The sequence below is a fragment of the Perca flavescens genome, chromosome 16 (assembly GCF_004354835.1).
Source record: "Perca flavescens isolate YP-PL-M2 chromosome 16, PFLA_1.0, whole genome shotgun sequence".
In the NCBI taxonomy this organism is placed as follows: domain Eukaryota; kingdom Metazoa; phylum Chordata; class Actinopteri; order Perciformes; family Percidae; genus Perca; species Perca flavescens.
The window spans coordinates 23322976-23342004 of NC_041346.1; the positions used below are offsets into that span (position 1 = coordinate 23322976).

At 39.4% G+C, this 19029-nt stretch overlaps 1 protein-coding gene across 2 annotated transcripts in view; it reads right to left on the bottom strand.

Annotated features, from left to right (window-relative positions):
• si:dkey-34e4.1 (carboxyl-terminal PDZ ligand of neuronal nitric oxide synthase protein) overlaps positions 1 to 19029 on the bottom strand; it is a 52721-nt gene that overhangs the window by 15826 nt on the left and 17866 nt on the right. For both annotated transcript variants that reach the window (XM_028601333.1, XM_028601334.1), the window contains exons 3-10: positions 15420 to 15512; positions 15132 to 15190; positions 13531 to 13639; positions 12472 to 12613; positions 10161 to 10330; positions 5846 to 6007; positions 3606 to 3807; positions 1396 to 1726 (exon numbers count right to left, since the gene is read on the bottom strand). In XM_028601333.1, the coding sequence (XP_028457134.1) occupies positions 1396 to 1726; positions 3606 to 3807; positions 5846 to 6007; positions 10161 to 10330; positions 12472 to 12613; positions 13531 to 13639; positions 15132 to 15190; positions 15420 to 15512 (1268 nt within the window). The remainder of the gene's footprint in view (positions 1 to 1395; positions 1727 to 3605; positions 3808 to 5845; positions 6008 to 10160; positions 10331 to 12471; positions 12614 to 13530; positions 13640 to 15131; positions 15191 to 15419; positions 15513 to 19029) is intronic.

The window sequence follows — 19029 nt, forward strand, 5'->3', positions numbered from 1 at the left end:
ATCATAGAGAAAAGATGCATCTCATAACACCAGAACTTGCCTGAGAATCCCGTTTTTAAGTTTTCTTAAGTACGAAAGTAATCCAGTGATAGTTGTCTGTACATTGACCCATTGTAAACAGGAACTGCTAATAGCTAATTCTGCATACTTTTAATGGAGCCAATTTGCAAAAATGTGAACAAATGTAAGCAAAAAAAAAAACAGGGTTCAAGTTTTAGCCCACAGCTATCTAAACAGACTCCATAACAACATTATGGTTACTGCCTTTGACTTCAGTACAGTTTTTCCTGCTTCCAACGTTAACATGATTGCTGGATATACCAAACTAACTTTTCTTCACTTTCCTGGAGCACGAGCGAATAGCTGAAAGGAACATCGCGACTGTTGTGTGGAATAAGGTTGGGGAGGAAAAGGCGCTAAGTAACGCTGGCTTTTAAGAGTCTATTATTTTGCTAAGAGCAAACTCAATAAAAAGCCATTAGTCAACACTAAATATCAAACAAAAGCCAGACACTATATCGTATTAAGTTGCTGTGAGCTGTAGCCTACATTCAACACTTCTAAACAGAGGCAGAACATAACGTAATCTCTGAGATTATTTCTTCAGAGCGCTGTGCATATGGGGCTGACACAGCAGTTTTCATCAGACTCACCCTGGGTCAGGTTAATTAAGTCTACTGCTAATTTACAACACTAATAACCATCTCCAAAATACCCCCGCGAATCAAATTCCCTACTTCATCATTAATCGCCAAGCCACTAAACCTGTATGGAAATCAACACCTCTGCTGAAGTGTTAAATCATCATACGACACAATATAACACCACTCTCTCTTGATTACAGACAGATATGTGCTGATTAGCTCTAACGGGCCAGGTGGGTAGCACACTGCCATGAGTCCATGAGGCAACTGTGTGATTAATCCACATTTTCATTGTGATATTTTGTGATTAAATTCTGAATCTGCAACGTTCTCTGTAAGGTAAATATAGTAGTACAATGTTACTCTTGCTCTGATGTAGATTACACTGTAAGTCAGTAGTAGGATATAGAGCGGAGTTGCGTATTAAGTGGTTTGGGGTCCTTCTGTAAGTCACTTTGGGGTACAATTTGGTTTTGAAGAATTCTACAAGCAGCAATACCACAGGCCAAGCAATCGGCCCGTTCCAAACAGGCACATTTTCAACGGGCACTGTAATAGTTAATATAAAATCAGAGAACGAGAGTGTTAACTCTTTGCCAGAAAGCAAATTAGAGTATTTCTCAAAATGTAAAGCTTTAATGTAATGTTACAAGATCTGATTACACTACACGCTGCCAGTTGACTGACTGTTAATTCCGTACATTGGTACAGTATGAATAAGAAATATTTAATAACACAAAGACAGTCTTACTTTTCATCCATGGTGGCAGAGTTCCTTAACGTGAATGGGGCGATCTCATTGCATGAGCTCTCGTTGTTGTCCGCTGTCCCATTGGCCCTGATAAAGGGGTCCAGGTCTCCATTGACGGATGTGGCTGGTTTGGTGTTGTTCTCCAGGTTGAGCAGGTTCAGGTAGGACTCAGCGCAGTCCACTTGGGTTGGGGAGAGGGGTGAGGTTTGGAGTGGCCATGCAGGTGTGGAGGTGATGAGCTGTTCCAGGGTCTGGCTGTAGTGATTTTTCAGATTCAGAGTCAGAGCCTTTGCTGATGTAGACACGGAACTGCATGGTGACTGTTGACCATCTGGAATAGACAGAAGACAAATCAACAAAATGCCAGAATCAAAAGAACAAGCAACTATTTGACAATGAACCACAAACATGTTGGTTCTTTCTTATTTTTCTAAAGTGCTGACTCTCATTACAGAAAGGAGGAGCTGGCACTGTGCCAGTGGAAGCACTTAGGCCAGCCATGTCTGAGATAAGCAATTTCTATCAGAGGGACTAACATGATTAATACAAGCATGAAACATGATACACACACACACACACACACACACACACACACACACACATTATTTTTTTGGCAAGACTGACTGTTCCTTTAGCTCCTCTAAATACATTCCTCCTCCAAAAATCCTCCTTTGGGACAAAGTGTACAAATCTATTGCAACTGTCTATTCCAACTGAACAATAATGTTTAGTTGTGATTGGCTGTCAGATAGGCATTCATTTACCTATGTGTATTTATGAAGATGTTATGATGTGCAGTAGTGTTTAACTGGACTGCAATTTATCCAGGGGCATTTCCAATGTGTTGCCCACCCAATTACAAACATGGGGTGGGCACCACTAGAAATACCACTAACTAACTATGACCTCTAACTAACTATGACCTCAGTAATAAACATTAGTTGGATTGACACCACTCTAATTGCACATTTGCACCTAGGCATTTTTGCATGTTTACGATTACATACAAAGTCACGGCGCGAATGGGGCGACGAAAATGAGGCAAACACATCAAATTCGCATAAATTGGAATATTTCAACTTGAGCGAGACATTAGCTTAACGTTGTGTGGGAAAAGCCTATCAGTGTTTAGATTTTCCTGATGTCTTGACGTTGTTGAATCGGAAATGGAGGAACACATTACTGTCGCCGGCTGTGGTCACCCAGAGCTCTATTAGTACCTCATTATTTGACAGCCTTTTCCTCTGGCGTCAGCATTAGGTCAAAATTATAATTTGTCAGGGGCGCCATGGTAGCTCACCTGGTTGAGCATGCGCCCCATGTACAAAGAATCAGTCCTTACCGCAGCTGTCCGGGTTCAAGTCCAACCCGCAGCCCTTTGCTGCATGCTGTTCCCTGCATGCTGTTCCCTGTCTCTCTACCCTCTTCCTGTCTTAATCGGTCAAGGCCAAAAAATTATCCTAATAAAAAATTATAATTTTTTTCAATACTTGGTTTCTAATCAAATCCTGCAAAAATTATAATGACATTCCCATCAGCCTCAGCTATAGTTTGTATTTAGTGCTAACTAGTAAATGTTAGCATGCTAAAACAATAAACTAAGATGTGTTAGTATGCAGCTCAGCGCTATGCCTGAATACAGCCTCACAGAGCCACTGGCATGGCTGAAGACCCTTAGTCTCGTCACTATTATACACATTAACAGAGTAAATGCAAAGTATAAAACATGAGCCTGCAACATTTAGACAATCTGATCTGAAGTTAACTATATGAAAACATAAAATGTTCTTTGCTAACGGAAATGTGAACATCTTTAGATAAATTCAAAATTGTTTTAATAAAATGAGGATCCTCTAAAAATGACTAGAAAACATGTTTGAGCACTAACTCATTAGTCCTCATTAAAACGAGATTTAACTGCTACGTTCATTCTCCTCAGTACAAATAAAATGCCCAAATCAGGGACACCCAGGTGGTACAAAGGGAAAAACACTAGTGTGCACCTGCAGAGCGGGGTTCAATACCTGCCAGCAGTACTTCTGCTCCGTCAAACCCAACTGACGATGTTTGCAGGCAGGAAGCCAGTGACTGGTCATGGTTTGTGTCATGCATGACTCCACCATCCCCGGGCCAACAAGAGGAGTGAGCAATGACAAGGCCTTGCGGCACACGGGGAACCTGACCTGACATGATTCCCACCAGTCACTTACTGTGTCCATTAGCTTGAAGCTCCTGTTGTGGCTGCCCTGGTTTTGTTTTTGGGGAGGGGGCCTCCAGCTCTTTCAGCTGCTGCACGAGCAGAGCCAGGTGCTGCAGCAGGTCCCTGTTCTGCAGCAGCAGCTGGTGGACGCGCGCCTGAGCCTCCATGCGAGCCGCAGTCTCTGCTGCCATCTGATCCTTCAACAGCTGCACCTGTAGTGGAGGGCAAGTTGTATTTGTTTGGGCGCGATTCGATTCATATGCAAAACGTAGATGCATTATCCATCACAGTGTTTGATTGAATGGTTATTTCTTTTCAATTCAACTCCCTGCCCACCTCACCCACATCATGTGTTTCTGATGATATTATGGGGACAAAACCAGATTCATGATCCTGCCCATATTTATTTTATCAAGACTGAAACTGAAAAGAATGATGGGATGGCTACTATGGTGGATCATTAACTTGCGGGTCGATATTGCTATGGCGGTGCAATCATCCGGATCAGACATAAAATACTAAAGTAAACATGCATTGGTGTTGCAGTTCCTCAGATTACGCTATAAATAGGAGGCTTGATGAATCTCTTGAGATGCAAATTTACAAATGTTGCACTGCTTGTATTTTATTACACTTCACTGACTGTCCTTCCATTACTGTGTTGGTGCTGCCCCCTAGTGGGAGAACATCAGTAGAAGACAGTGCGTGAAGATAACATGTGAATAATTCACTGTGAATAACAGACACTCAACGGAGTGAGCTATGAACTCAAGATGAAGATCCACTTCAGAGGTCTCTAAACTGCTAATTGTGCTAAAGCATGTCCCAAACAATTCTTCCTGCATGTGTGTAATAGTGTGTATTAGCCACAAGCACAAACAAAGTGCACCATGGATGCTGTGCATCCTAGTTAAGAATGGGAAAAAGCGTGATTAATTGACAAAATAATTCCAGATTCATTTTATGCCATACCCCAAGTTTTCAAAATCTGACTGAAATAAATATGAGGCTGAGTAAAAGAGCAAGATGTCATCAATGTCACGGAATAAGCCAAATCATGGTTAATAATTCATGCCATATTGGATGAGCTAAATCCACAACGTGAGTCAGGATCAATCTGTTGGGTTCAGCTGGGCCAAACGAAATTGAAGTCAGAGTAAATTGGAAAAATAAGGGGTACATGCCACTGGCTTTCACTGAAAACAGGTGAGAATCAAGTTGAATTTATTCCATTTTGATAATTGGGTTCCCCTCTCAAAAGAAAGACTACTGATTTGAAGTTAGCCTGTCAGTAAAAGATTATAGAAAGAGCAAAGCCTATGGGAACTGTTAATCTCATTAATGAAAGCGTTGGAAAAAGTGAATAGAAATGTTTGTGTATTTTTAGAAGAACCAATATGAGTGGAGCTGAAACGATTAGTTGACAGAAAAATAATCCTCAACTACTTCGGTGATCAATGACTTGTTTCACTATTGTTTAAGCAAAATAGTTAAACAGTGCTCTCTGGCTCCAACTTGTCAAATGAGAGGATTTGCTGCTTGTCTTTGCCATACATCATCACAAAGGGAATATATCTAGGTTTCTCACTTTTGGTCAAACAAAACAAGGCGTTTTAAAGATGCCATCATAGGCTCAAGGAAGTCGTGACGGGCCTTTTTAACCACGATTAATCAAAAACACCAATCGTCAAATGTATCAATAATTAAAAATGATTGTTAGTTGCAGCCCTAAATCTGAGCTTGTATTTGAAGGTGTAATACAGAAGAGGGTTCAAAGAAACTTGGTGTGTTCAGTTACTGTTGTGTTTTACATAGTCTATATCCTTGGTGTTCCACTTCCAGGATTGCTCCAGTGATGCAGGAAATTCCGCCGGATGCATGTATTTTCCGTTTCCTTCCGCTTTCTTTGCGTTGGAATTAAAAAAAATTTGGATTTATGAGGACTATTGTTGACTGCTCCTCAGATCTTTGCAGGGTAAATTGAAACAGCTAGCTAGACTATCTGTCCAATCTGAGTTTTTTTTTGTCTCGCACGACTATTTTGTAGCGGCTGTGCAGAGTTTAGCACCGCCCAAGACGATTCTGATTGGTTTAAAGAAATGCCAATAAACCAGAGCATGTTTTCCTCCCATCCCCGAATGCTTTGTGGAGTAGCCAGACCCTCCTTCAATGCGCTTTGGAGGAGGGTCTGGCAAAGCAAGACTATGTTTTACACAACCTGCACACTGCGTATGATTGTGTGTTGTTTACCTGTGCGACGGCCACCTGTGTGTGTTGCTGTTGCTGCTGTAGCTGCTGCTGAAGAAGCTGCAGATAGTGCTGTGATGCCAGCGGAGTGATAGAGCGAGAGCAAGGGCTGCTGGGAGTAATGCCTTGGGATGTCACAGTGAAGAGGGACCTTCGATCAAAGTCCTGAACACAGACAAACACATAAAAACATGTTTTATTGATGGAAGGTAGTAAAACAACATTTGTCCCTGACATCGTACTCCCTGACACATACTCCTGTAACCCACAAAAACCATCCAAGACACAAAAAGGACCTCAGGACCCGTAGTGCTGCCAGTTTTTTCAACTCTGGCTTCATGGAGCTATTTTTAGACCTCGGGACACCAGATGAAAGCAATTAACGAGCCAGTAGGATAGAAGTCCCCGAGACCAGGACTGTGACCCACTGATCTGGAGCCCCTTGGAGCTCTAATGTAACCGGAACCGGAATAATCAGGACCGGAATAATCTCTGAGCTCATTATCAAACACACACTCTCTTCCTCCTGTCTTCATTTATCTCCCTCAGTCTCCTTCCTCCATGGATTTTTAGGATTTTGCAGATGATCTCTGGTAGCACAAATATTTCCGGGAGAAATTCCCTCAGCAGCTTTTCACTACTTCACCCTCTTCTCACAGATCAGGGACAGATCAGTTGGGTGTTTCTGTCCCCAGAGATATCAGCACTGAACAAGAGAGATGGATTTAGTGTGTAACTATGTTCAAGTCCAACAGAAACGTATACAATTCATGTCTGCATAATCACACAAACTGCTACTGCCGTCATGCAAAACTGCATGATGCTTTGGTACAGTGGTACACAGTATACTGTAACTCCTACATCACACCACTAGAGGGCGAAGTAGCACACTGTAAAGTACAGCACATTCAAATTGTGATGAAGCAGATTATCTAAATTTGTGTTAGTTATTACTGAATAATAACTAAAACATGGTTTCTTTCTTCTTTACTTCTTTAGTACTGTATATTAACAATACAAGTACTGGTACTGGAAAAAGGGTTTGATTAATTGACTAGTCAATTGTCAGATAATTACTTGACAATGACTTTGATTATCAATTAAGCCTTTAAGTAATTTATTAAGCAAAAAAGGATTTACTGCTTTTGTCTGTTTTATATAAAAGTAAATTGGACATCTTTGTGTTGGTGTGGTGGAAACAAGCAATTTAAAGACATCACCTTAGGCTCTGGGAAATTTTAATTGGCTATTTCTTTTTTTTTTTTTTTTTAAGACAAAACAATTAAACAAATTGAGAAGATTAAAGCCCCTGAAAATACGCATGACTAAATAAGCAATAATTAAAGTTAAAGTTTGGGAAAAAGAAAACATTCTTACTGTGTGGAAGTGGTTTGATTGACAGCAGCCTGGCAACAAAAGCAAACCTCCCACGACAACTGTCATCAGATTTTGACTCAAATGTTGCTCAACTGTGATTGATGTACAGAATAATGTCACCTTTTTCAAAGTCAGCCCCGCCAGTGAGAGGAGCTTTGACAAAAGTAAAAGAAATATGAAGTTATTAAAATGTTGTGCTCATGTAGGGCCAGATTGTTCACTGTAAAAAGCTGATTCAGAAAATATGTTTTCAGGGCCTTTAGTTGACAATGAAAATAATCATTAGTAACAGCCCTACAAACTATGGTTTAAAAAGAAAGAAAAAGAGAAGTCGATTTAACACCTCAGATGGTCTTCGACATGTTTCTGTTATTTTGTCCACCCTTGTTTTGTCTGCTTGCAATCACCAAATACAACCAGCATCTTGTGTAGTCTGTTTCTTTCGTCTTTTTTTCTGTTATCCTGATCTCTTATTATTCCTCCATCTCTTTCTTTCCTTCGCTCTCTCCTTGCTTATCTCCATAGAGCAGATGTTCGTGAACCCCTCAATGGGATTATGGTGGCGATTAAGAGTCCCCCTTTCACAGCCAGCAGGAATATTCAGGTTCCCTCCAATCCAACACGCTCTTTAAGCAGCACGGTAACAGCTGTGTCTACCACACTCACTATGGTGACAAATCCAAAGGAAAGCATCATGACACACCAAAGCCTGCATGTTTGCATCTTTTCACCCTGTCACAGCCAATGTATTTGCGAAACAAAATAGTCAGTTCCAAACTCCATAAGGATTTAAATTCTGCTAAACCCTAAACACAGAGAAAGAAAAATGTCTTTTTTTTACCTCATGCAATCGTGACCAGGAAATGTCGCAAATACAGTATCTGCTGCCAAATGAGGTTAGTCATGGAGAGCTGCAGTCAATGATCTGGTCAGGTACTGCAGTAGATGACAAAGCACTATACTGTACTTCCTTAGTTCAATGAGCCATTTGGCAGCACAATGCCTGGATAATGGCATCAAAACACCACTAAAGCCAAAGGAATGAATCACAGCATTAGATAACCATTATAACCATTAGAATGTGGATGCTGCTGCTTCAGCTTCCGCAACCCCGCTGCGGGTGTCAGTAATAACGGGAACCTTCACTACAACTGCGATGGAAACTAAACTGCCATGAGAATGTCATGTTCATTATGTGAGTCTGCGAATGTGAGAATGTCCTTACATTTCACAATTAGGTGTTGTAAGGTTTAGCTGAACACTTAAAAACAGTCGGAAACATCACATCAATTCCAACGGTTAGTGCTGCCAATTTGGCATTTTTGCCTCTAGATTTAGCAACTTCTATGACCCCCTTAGCAACCTTTTTCAAAAATGTCCCTAGCAACAAATCAGCCAAACCTTACTTTCTTTCCCTTAAAGACAGTTCCTAATATTTCTCAGTAAATGCCCACTTATCCTTGCTCACAGTGGCTCTCTGGAATGACCTATGAACGTATGTTCCTAACCTAGCTTGCTAGCTTCTACTTTCCAAGTGAAATACAAACTTAGCAGCACAATGGTTCATCACAAATGTTTAATGTCATAAAGAGACGGACTGTACGTAACGGTACGTAACAAATGATATGTGGGCTTGTTGAAAAAGAGATGAAAAACACTTCTATCACTATACTATAGGTGTAAGGGCATCAGAGCAGTACACGCGTCTTTTAAACAAGATGTTATGTATGTAAGCCAACGCAATGGGAAATGCATCTACATGGTTTGCACTGTTCGATTGTTCCCAAATACGTTAAATATCTAGATTTTGTAATGGCCACATGCACTAACATGCAAGCACAGCATCACTGGCTATCAAAACAGAGAACAGAGAAACTGGGAGTGTGACTTCATTCATTGCTCAGGATGCCATTACTCCACTATATCTTTACAAAGCAAATACTAGTTTGCTGCTATAATATTGTTCTGAATTTAGAGTATTGCCCCTTTAAAACATCTCCATTTTTTCTTCCATTTAGAGATGCACCAATTACAATTTTCTATCTTTTCTTTAATAGAACATTTTACATTTTGCATAGAACATATTTTGAACAGATAATAGATTGCTATAAAATAGAACTATATAAATTGCTCCTGGTGTGGGAAATTCACACACATCTGTTGGGGTTTTGGAATTTATAGAGTGTGGTCTAGACCTACTCTATCTGTAAAGTGTCTCGAGATCACTTTTGTTATGATTTGATACTATAAATAAAATTGAATTGAATTGAATCTAAAGTGCAATGTTATGGAAGAAAAATGAGAGAAAGGAAAAAAGAGACGCTGTCCGGAGGATAACTAGCCAGTGGAGAGCGCGCATGTGAACGTGTGTAAGTCCTAGAGAACTGTAAGTCGTATAACTTATGTTGTCAGTTCATTGTTAGCTGGTGATTTCATTGTTTGTGTTCTTCACCTGCTAGCTAGGTTGCACGTGGCTGTTGATTCCATATAATGACGATTATTGAACGCCCTTGCTCACCTTTGTATTTGATGTGCATTATTTACAGTAGTTACACTGCATTAAGATAATGTTATTAATAATGGGTTTATTGTTATTATTTGCTAGCCTATATAATTCCTATGCATTGTGTATGCTAGCCTTTACAATGTTATTTATTTACAGCATTTGACCGAGATAAAATCGGCATATGTCAGACTGAATCGGCCAATTCTGGTCACCAGCCGGTCAATCGGTGCATTCTTTACTTCCATTAAGTCTAAATCCCATTGTTGACCCTTCAAATTTAATAAATAAGGCTGACCATACTGTAGCACGATACATTGTGCTTATTATAACATTCTTATCCACGCAATTCAATGTGTGTGCGTGTGTGTGTGTGCGTGTGTGTGTGTATGTATGTGTGTGTGTGTGTGTGTGTGCGCACGTGCTGCAGTATCTTACTATGATGGTCTGTCCAGGTTTGACCACGTTCAGTTCGGCCAGACTCTGCAGAATGTCACTGACTGCCTTTTCACACAGTGAAGTGCCAGCTGAAGGATCTTCTCCTCGTCTTCCTCCAAGTTTGCTGTCCTCCTCTTCCTCATCTCGCTCTGCCCCTGTCAACTTACGACCTGTGAAGGAGTACACACAGACAAAAGGATCACCTCGAGGGTTTATGTAAAACAATGAACAAGAGTCTATAAAACATAGAAACAGGGATGCCTTCATTTAGATCCTTAAACCCTAAATTAATGCTATTTTAAGCACATATACATTATTTTAACCCACACGGGATCAACTCTGCCTGTCACACAACTGTAGCTCAGTGGTACATAATTATTAATTCACTGTGCAAATTACACTGATCACTGGTAACAATGGCAATCAACCTGTTGTGTTGTCCAATGACGTGACAGTTGTAACCACGGGAATCTTTCCCATTGTTACCCTCCAACCCACACAAAGAACACTCAAATCCAGATTAACTTGATCTTGTTTCTTAAATCTGTTTAGATTCCAGTGAAATTGGACATCTTTGTTGTTGCTGTTTGATCACTGTGCTGATTTAATGAGCGAGCAATGTTTGATGGCTCTATTTAGGTCGTAAAGAGGCGTGTAATCAAACTAAGGCCCTGCGGCTGCCCACCGCCCCTCCGTAAGCCTACAGGGTGGGTTAAATGCAGATGACAAATTTCATTTTCCTGTGAATGACAACAAAAAAGGTAGTTTGACAGTGCACACTAGCACATTTGGTAATTAAAAACATTCAGATAAGCATACTTCTAATTTTGATCTTTGATTTGTTTTCATTTTTCTTATAAAGACAAATGAATTAAAGAAAAGATTCAAAACTAGATTCAGATTTGATTATCTAACCATTGTAATGGAAAAAATTACATTTAAGCATAATTCCTTATATTTTTATGTTTTATTTCTACTTTAATTCTCTCACATTATTGAAAGACAGTTTATCTCAGTTTCTGCTTAACTGCTGAGACATCCAGTCTGGAACATAATGTGAGCACTGTTTGTCTGAACAGATAGGGGCTACAAGGTCATTCTAAAACTATCTCTAGTTTTCCCATGCCAGTTAAGATGTAACTGGGGGGGTGAAAATCGTACAGGGAGGAGGAGGCGAAATGGCTCCGAGATGTCTGCATGTGTATCAGATTGCCTGTAAGAATTGTAGCGTCATAATAATCCAAGTGCGTGTGTGCTGTCACTCTGAAGATGCATATAAGCCTAGTGGTTCTGTTCACTCAGAAAAAACTGACTCCACACTGGGCTGCGGCCTTTTGTGAAATCATGTTGTTCCTATTTGCAAATATATATATGTTTTTAATAAAATACAAAAACCCAACTTGGTTATAGTCTCCGACTGTCTTATTTGTTTCACTTTACTAAACTTTGAAAACTCTACCCCCCTGCTGCAAAGGAAACTTCCATGACACCATCAAACCCCAACCCTGGTATCAGAAAAAAATAAAACACCAAGGCATACTTTTGCATTTAATTTTGCTTTGAAATGCCATAAATGTTACATATACCATGATTTGGGACCTCATAGGAAAGACTTACTTATGACTTGCAATACAATGACTATCCCACCTCTTCTATCACTGTACTTACAACTCTCTCATTCTTTTGATAGGATAATATGTTAATATTGTCAGTTTAACTTATTTCAATGTTTTAATGATTGTTCTATGTTTTTTCTATCATTGGAAAGTGTGAAAAACATATATTAAAACTATCTATACATACATTTTGCATGTGACAAACTGTAATGGTTGAGGTGAATAAAAACTTGTCATGTGTCCAATAACATAGCTGGGTATATGCAGTGCATTGTTCCACTAAAAGAAAATCCAGAAAATATCTTCCAACAGTCCAGCAAGAAAGACTTAGCAATGTGGTTTAATAATTGCAGTTTTGTGATGGTTTTGGCCTATTCTACAAAGAGTTGTTGTTGTTCCCTAACAGGTGGGAGGCTCAGACAAGCAGCAGGTGTTTGCACATTGCTAAACAGAAACTAAACTGTACAAACAGACTGTGGCTCAGAATTAGCTGCAAACAAAGCCAAAGAATCAGTGTACTATTAATAGTTTTTAGGATCTACAAACAGATAATAGTACACCGTTTCTTTGGCTTCAGGGTATTAAAATCAGCCACAATATAATATCTGTCTATGTGTATTTGAATGTACTCTTACTACTTTGAAGGCAACACTGTGCATAGCAGATACCAGTAAACCCTTTCAGGTAGGCCTCACCATGACTGCTGGACTCCTCTGTGGACTTGTCACTCTCTCCATCCGCCTGTCCGTCTGCATCCTGCTCAGCATGCTGCAGACTCAGCTTATGGCACACTTCAAAGGCCTGACCTACTGTGCGCACAATACGCATGGCCTGCGTCTGCCAGGGAAAGAGAGGAGGGAGAGGCAGATGGACAGAGAGAACAGAGTGGAGAGTTTCAGATAAAAGGTCAGTGTTTAGAGCAGACGCCACCACAACAAGTGATTTCACAGATGAGTTCATCCTGTCTGCTATGAGATGCGTCAATCAGTGTTTATCTGCTGTAGTCTTTGGATGGACTGAAAACGTGAACACTGTCATCCTTGACACGCAGTTGAATACCAGTGATCAGAGACCAACAACATCACTTCTTTGGAACAATTCTCATTACAGCTGACTGATAATACCAGCCCTGTAAGCCAAGACTGCAGTAACTTTCAACAACTGCAGCAACACACAGTGGAACTGCTCAAAGTAAAGAAAGGTAAAGTCTAAAAACAATGCAGTTGTAATCCTTGTCTTCCAGTGCATAGTCACTGCAGGCTTTGTATCTGCAGTGAATATGCCCTGGAAGACAAGGATTACAACTGCATTTTTGTGCAGCAAGCCACAGGATATTAACTAAGCTACAGGAAATCAAATCCCCAAAAAAGTTAAAAACCAACATTATATTAACTGAGCTGACATAATCAGGAAATTAATTCTTAAATTAAGGATCAAAATTCCAAAACAGAATACAAACAATTCTCAGTCACAGGTAGTTTGACACAGAAAACTAAAGCAACTCACATTTAAGTCTGTATGAGGTAAGTCTCAGTGTACTACCACTTTCTGTATGCAGCTGGGGGATTTAAATCAAGGAGCAATGACCGCAGCAAATTAGGTAGTGAGAGGAATAAGTGCACAGGTTTTTGCAGTTAAGAAAAAGAAAAGGCTTTACTCAAAATGCACCATGTATTACGACTGCAGAAAAGTGTGTTTGTAATCAGCTATGCATGTCTATAGTCAGGAGCTGTGTGAGTGGACGTTTGTTGTACCTTCTTCTTTGACTTGAAGACATTGCATCTGAAGGAATTATTGGGACCATCTCTTGCAATATAGCTGAAGATCTTTAAGTCCTGGGAGTCATGAGACACGTAGAAAATCCTAGAAAACATGACCCAAAATTAAATACACAAACGTTAGAAACCTCAATATATAAAATAATTTTTCTTTTTTTTAAGATGATCCCCCCCTTTCTTCACAGTCTCTATCCTCTTAATGAAAAATTAATATTAAAACCCCATATTGAAATCAGGGTAGAAAGAACTGACCTAATGCAGACATACATCTGATTAAAAGGATTATTTACAGTATAATACTTATACTGTAAAAAAAAATAAAAAAAATAAATACACGCCCCTACACTACTGATGATCTTTGTGAAGTATGCTGTCCCATCTGGTTCTGTCCTGCAAGAGCTGCAGTAAACTGGCAGAGCAAAGGGTCCGCTCTGCATCTCCATCTGCAGCTTTACTGCTATAAAACAACTCCACTGGGAACTGGCCAAACTAATTATGACCATCAACTACTGAAAGTGACATGATACAAAGTGTACTATATATCCCCACTGCACAAACACCCACAGAAACACAAGCAAGGATAATTACATTTAACACACACAACCCCTTGATGAGGTGTGGCTTTGCCAAATGAGATCCTCAAACAGATACACACACACACTTTACACACTTTACACACACACACACACACACACACACACACACACACACACACACACACACACACACCTTTAAGTGCCTGCCTACGCCTTTCCATCTCTGACTTTTTTATTTCCATGAAGAGGTTGCCTTATTAGTTTGCTTGTTTCAAGCCAGCCAAAAAAGAAAAAGTCCTCCTGACCAAAATCGTACCTTTAATTTTTGCCCGCACTTTGCATTCTAAACTTTTGTTCTCTTCTTAGCACCTGACACACAGTATTGTTTTGACACTTTACGGTTTATTTGCTGTGAGTTGTTTAGCAGTGACTGACAGCTTCATAGGCCTGTTGATGATTAGTTGACAGGCTTCATCACCATGGAGCCTACAGGGAAGGTAGGTGATGGGATGTTGTGGCCCTAATGAATGCATGTTATTTACTCTACTTTAATCTGAGAGGATGTAAAATTATATACTGACTAACATATGCTCTGCCAACTACAAAACTACAAGCACAAGCTATTGATTATTCATTCATGCTATATTATGAATGTAAGTGCATTTGGCACATACGGTACAGTACATTAAAGCATTAGTCCTGCATGGTAAAGTACATGGGGGGGGCCCCAGCTTCATCCACAGAGATCAAGCTGAAGGATATCATTTCCACTGAGAGACATACAGTTTGTATTACCTGCAGTATGCTCACAGTCATTACTTTGGTTAAAGCTAACAAGAACACACAGAGTGCAAATAATAGACTGCACTGAATATCAGGCAGTTTAACCCCCTGTGTGTGTAAGGCAAGTGGCAAAGATAGAAAGATGTAATATTTGTTTTACATACAGTATATATATATATATATATATATATATATATATATATATATATATATATATATATATTAAATGAATGAAAGAGATTAAGAGGTGTGACTGACCTGTATATGGGATCATGCATGATCAGCATCTTGCTCTCATCCCATGTCCATTCTTTCCTCTGTGTATGAGACAGATGATTGTGATTAAGCATCAATAAAGCATCACTGATAAAGCATGTCTGAAGAAGTTATTCATTTATTATTACTAATATAGCCATTTTTACATCTCATTTAAAGCTGCAATGTGTCTTTTTTTTGTTCAGTGTTACCAACTCTGGTGTTTAGTTTCTGAATCCAGTGGAAATTGTTATATCTTATTCCTTTTAGAGTGTGTCACGATTGACTTACCTTCTGTTTCTTCCTCAGCATCACCTTGACCCCGTCCACAGACACCACAATGCTGACTTTCTTCTTCTTGATGTTCTTGGCCTTGAATTCATACTAAAAAACAGACAAAAAAGCTTATCATAAGAATAGTTTCAAATAAGTCAAAAATCTTAACAGTATATGATTTCAACAGGCAGCACAGTTTTAAAACTGTATGACAGTAAATTAAGCTTTCCTACTGTAGGTTTGTTGGTATCATAGAATATTTGATTGCAGCTGATTACAGTCAAGAAGATTAGAAAACTTATACTTCACCTGCTTCACTTTCTCGCTTTCACTACTGTACAGATTAATCTGCCAAATACTTTGTTGACTATGCCATCACAACTCCCAGAGCCCAAGATTACTTATTCAAAATTCTTGTTTTGTTCCGTGTACAGTTTTAAATCCAAATATATATTGTTTAGTATCATACAAGACAGAAAAAAGCAAGACAATCAAAATATAGAAAACCTGCCTTGAAAAATGAGAAGATGAAACACTTAAAAAACACACACACACACACAACCTCTTCATTGTCAAAGATTAAGATTAATGGATCCTGCAAGGGAAAATAAAAATGTTTCACTCTGTTGTTAGTTATTAAAACACATTACACACAGGCCCGAAATACACACACATGGACAAACAGGACCAATACATTCACTAATGGAGAGATGTCGGAGTGAGGAGGCTGCCCATTAAAGGCGCCCTGAGCAGTTGGGGGGTTTGGTGCCTTGCTCAAGGGTACCTTGGCAGTGCCCAGAAGGTGAACTGGCACCTCTCCAGCTACCAGTCCACGCTCCGTACTTGGTCCCCACAGGTCTTGAACCAGCGACCCTCCGGTTCCCAAACCTAGTCTGAGCTACTGCCACCCGAAAGTGACAGTGTATGTCCTGCCGCACATTTGGCATGCTCACAGAATTAAGGGCATAATTGGAATCAATCTGTCAGCATTAAAACATGATCTGGAGTGCACTCTAATATAGCAGCATCTTTATTAGCTTGGCAGCTCACAATAGGAGCACTTATAAAGTCTGATGAATCGTGGTAGACATGCAGACTAAAAAGAAAACTTCTCTGCAGCTCTCTGATGCCAGTGAAAAGAGAAAGGACACTTAGGTAACAGAGATAGACTGCCCTAACTTCACCTTGACTGTAATGAGAACCAATAGGTCAAAAATCCAATGCAGGTGCATTCTGACAGATAGTAACTAAAAGCATTAAACATTGTTAGTTTTACCTCATTAATCCTCTAAAATATTCAGGACAATTCCTAAGGACCTGTCACATGGCTGATAAGTATCATGTTATAAATAGAAAGGACGAGGAATTATCATGTGGCCACATACAGCTGACCCACGACTCTCAGGGCCACAAAACACAAACTACACCAGCTAAATTAGACAACATTTAAATAAAAGGCCAAGGATGTAGGTTTGCCTCCACTCTGTTCACTGAGTGGTACACAACAGCTGTGTCTGCACTGAGCGACTAACATGTTTTCATCTTGTCAGCTGGCAAGGCTTTCTGCTGAGGAACTTAGCAAGTCTGGCCTGTCGACTCAAATCAGCGTCACTTCTAAACATAAAGCAGGGTTCAACTGTTGGTGGCTACCAGCCACCAGGGCCTACAAGGATGTCTGTCAGGCCAAAGCCATCTATCATGTTACAAAATGCTGGTGTTTTACTATTATTATTTTTGTAAGATTTTTGTGAGAGTGGTATTGATCTTCTTTGATATTACAAAAATACCTATTATAGCCACTTTAAAGTTTGATTTCATTTCCAAATGTCTCTATGTTATATTTTGCACTATAAATAACTGAAAACCCAACAAGTCACTGGGCCAAAATCCCAAATAACTTTGTTTTCTTTCTTTTTTTAAATCACATCTTGTGTTTAGGGAACAAATCAAAGTGAACAGTAAAAGTTTGGACAATTTTTTTTAAATGTGCCAAGGACAAAATACACTGCCAGCTTCCCATTGGAGCCAGATTAATATGTAAAGTGGAGAGAGGATGAGGAAAATGACATGTTTAAAAAGGAAAGGGTAAAATGAACACCAGTCTGGAAACAAGGCATGGGTAAGAAGATGGAAAAATAGAAGAGAGAGAGAGAGAAGAGGAGATCAGATAGGAGGAGACAGTAGGAGTGGAGGTGAGGAGACAGCTGTTGTTATGTAAGGACATCCTGCCAACTGTGACCTTTTAATCCAGCTACACAATACTGCCAGGGAACAATTAGCTAGACATTATGAACAATACGAGACCTACCAGACATGATTATGAGATAGTTTTTTTTTTTTTGTGTGAACTTGAGATATGTCCTTACTGTCTGTGTGAATGTTTTTAACAGGCTGATAACAAATACATGTCATGATTTGCATTGACAAGAATTTTTGTCACATCCGTTTCTACATTTCCATACTTTCTTTCATGCTCATTTCCTGCTTGTGTGTAGTCTATTTGAAATGCCCTGCTCTCCGCTGCCCTGGATCCATGGTGATTAAAGTTTCAGTCTCTAATTATACAGAGCTGAGTCCTGAGAGAGCTGATTAAATGGAGAAAAGGTTCAGAGAGGGAGAGGAGGAAACACACCACAGAGACAGAGAGCGCCCAATAGCCGGGGTTTTGGTGGAATGGGGAAATGCTCATGCCGCAGACTGAAGTGGTATTGGCGGTGAGATGAAAGGAAAGTGTGAAACCAAAAACCAGGTGCTGGATTTCATTTATCTCTATTGCATTATGCTTATGAACCCTGTGTGAAATCCACTGAAAATGAGAATACAATTTTTGCTTTAACATCAACCTGCCAAACACGGAGTCCCGAAATCGACAAAAGGCAGTAAAAGGTTATCAGACAAGACAAAAAACATAACTGCATGCATCAATTAACAATGCAATTAGTTAAACAGTTAAAATGGCTCGAGGAATATACTTTTTTTCTCTTTACACTTCAATCGACTGGTAAAAATAGAGAAAAGCTTGTTCCTTCCTTTACCTTAACCTTCAGTTAATAAAAGGAAGTAAGAAAATTGAACTCTTTTTTTTACCTTAAAACTAAACAAACCAGTGTATGGAATGTTAATCATCCATTTACTGTACTGTATACTGCTGAAATAGAGCTGCACAATATATCGTTTTTTGTATTGTCATCGCGATATCAGCTGGTGCAATACACACATCAGATTTTAGTTAGTTGAAAGAGAATATCAGTAGAAAACTGCACTTTAAAATGTTAATTTTTTAAATGTAATGTCATTTTTTTTAGTGGTGCCTTTTATGTTCAATTCAATGTTCAATTTGTTCAATAAAAGAATGTTGGAAATTATTTCCTTACATTTGTTTTACATTCAACAAGCAATTTGTTGTATTTTAGCAGAACGCTGAAAGCAGTAGAAATGCAGACATGAATACCTTTTATCGGTTTATTTATCGCAAGTAATATCGTTATTGCAATATTCAACAGCATTATCGCATATCACATTTTTTCCTCATATGGTGCAGCCGTATGCTGAAGCATCACCATATCAAATATTTTAACAAAAGCGTTTTGGGCCCCCGAAAGACCAGACGGGACATTTGAAGACA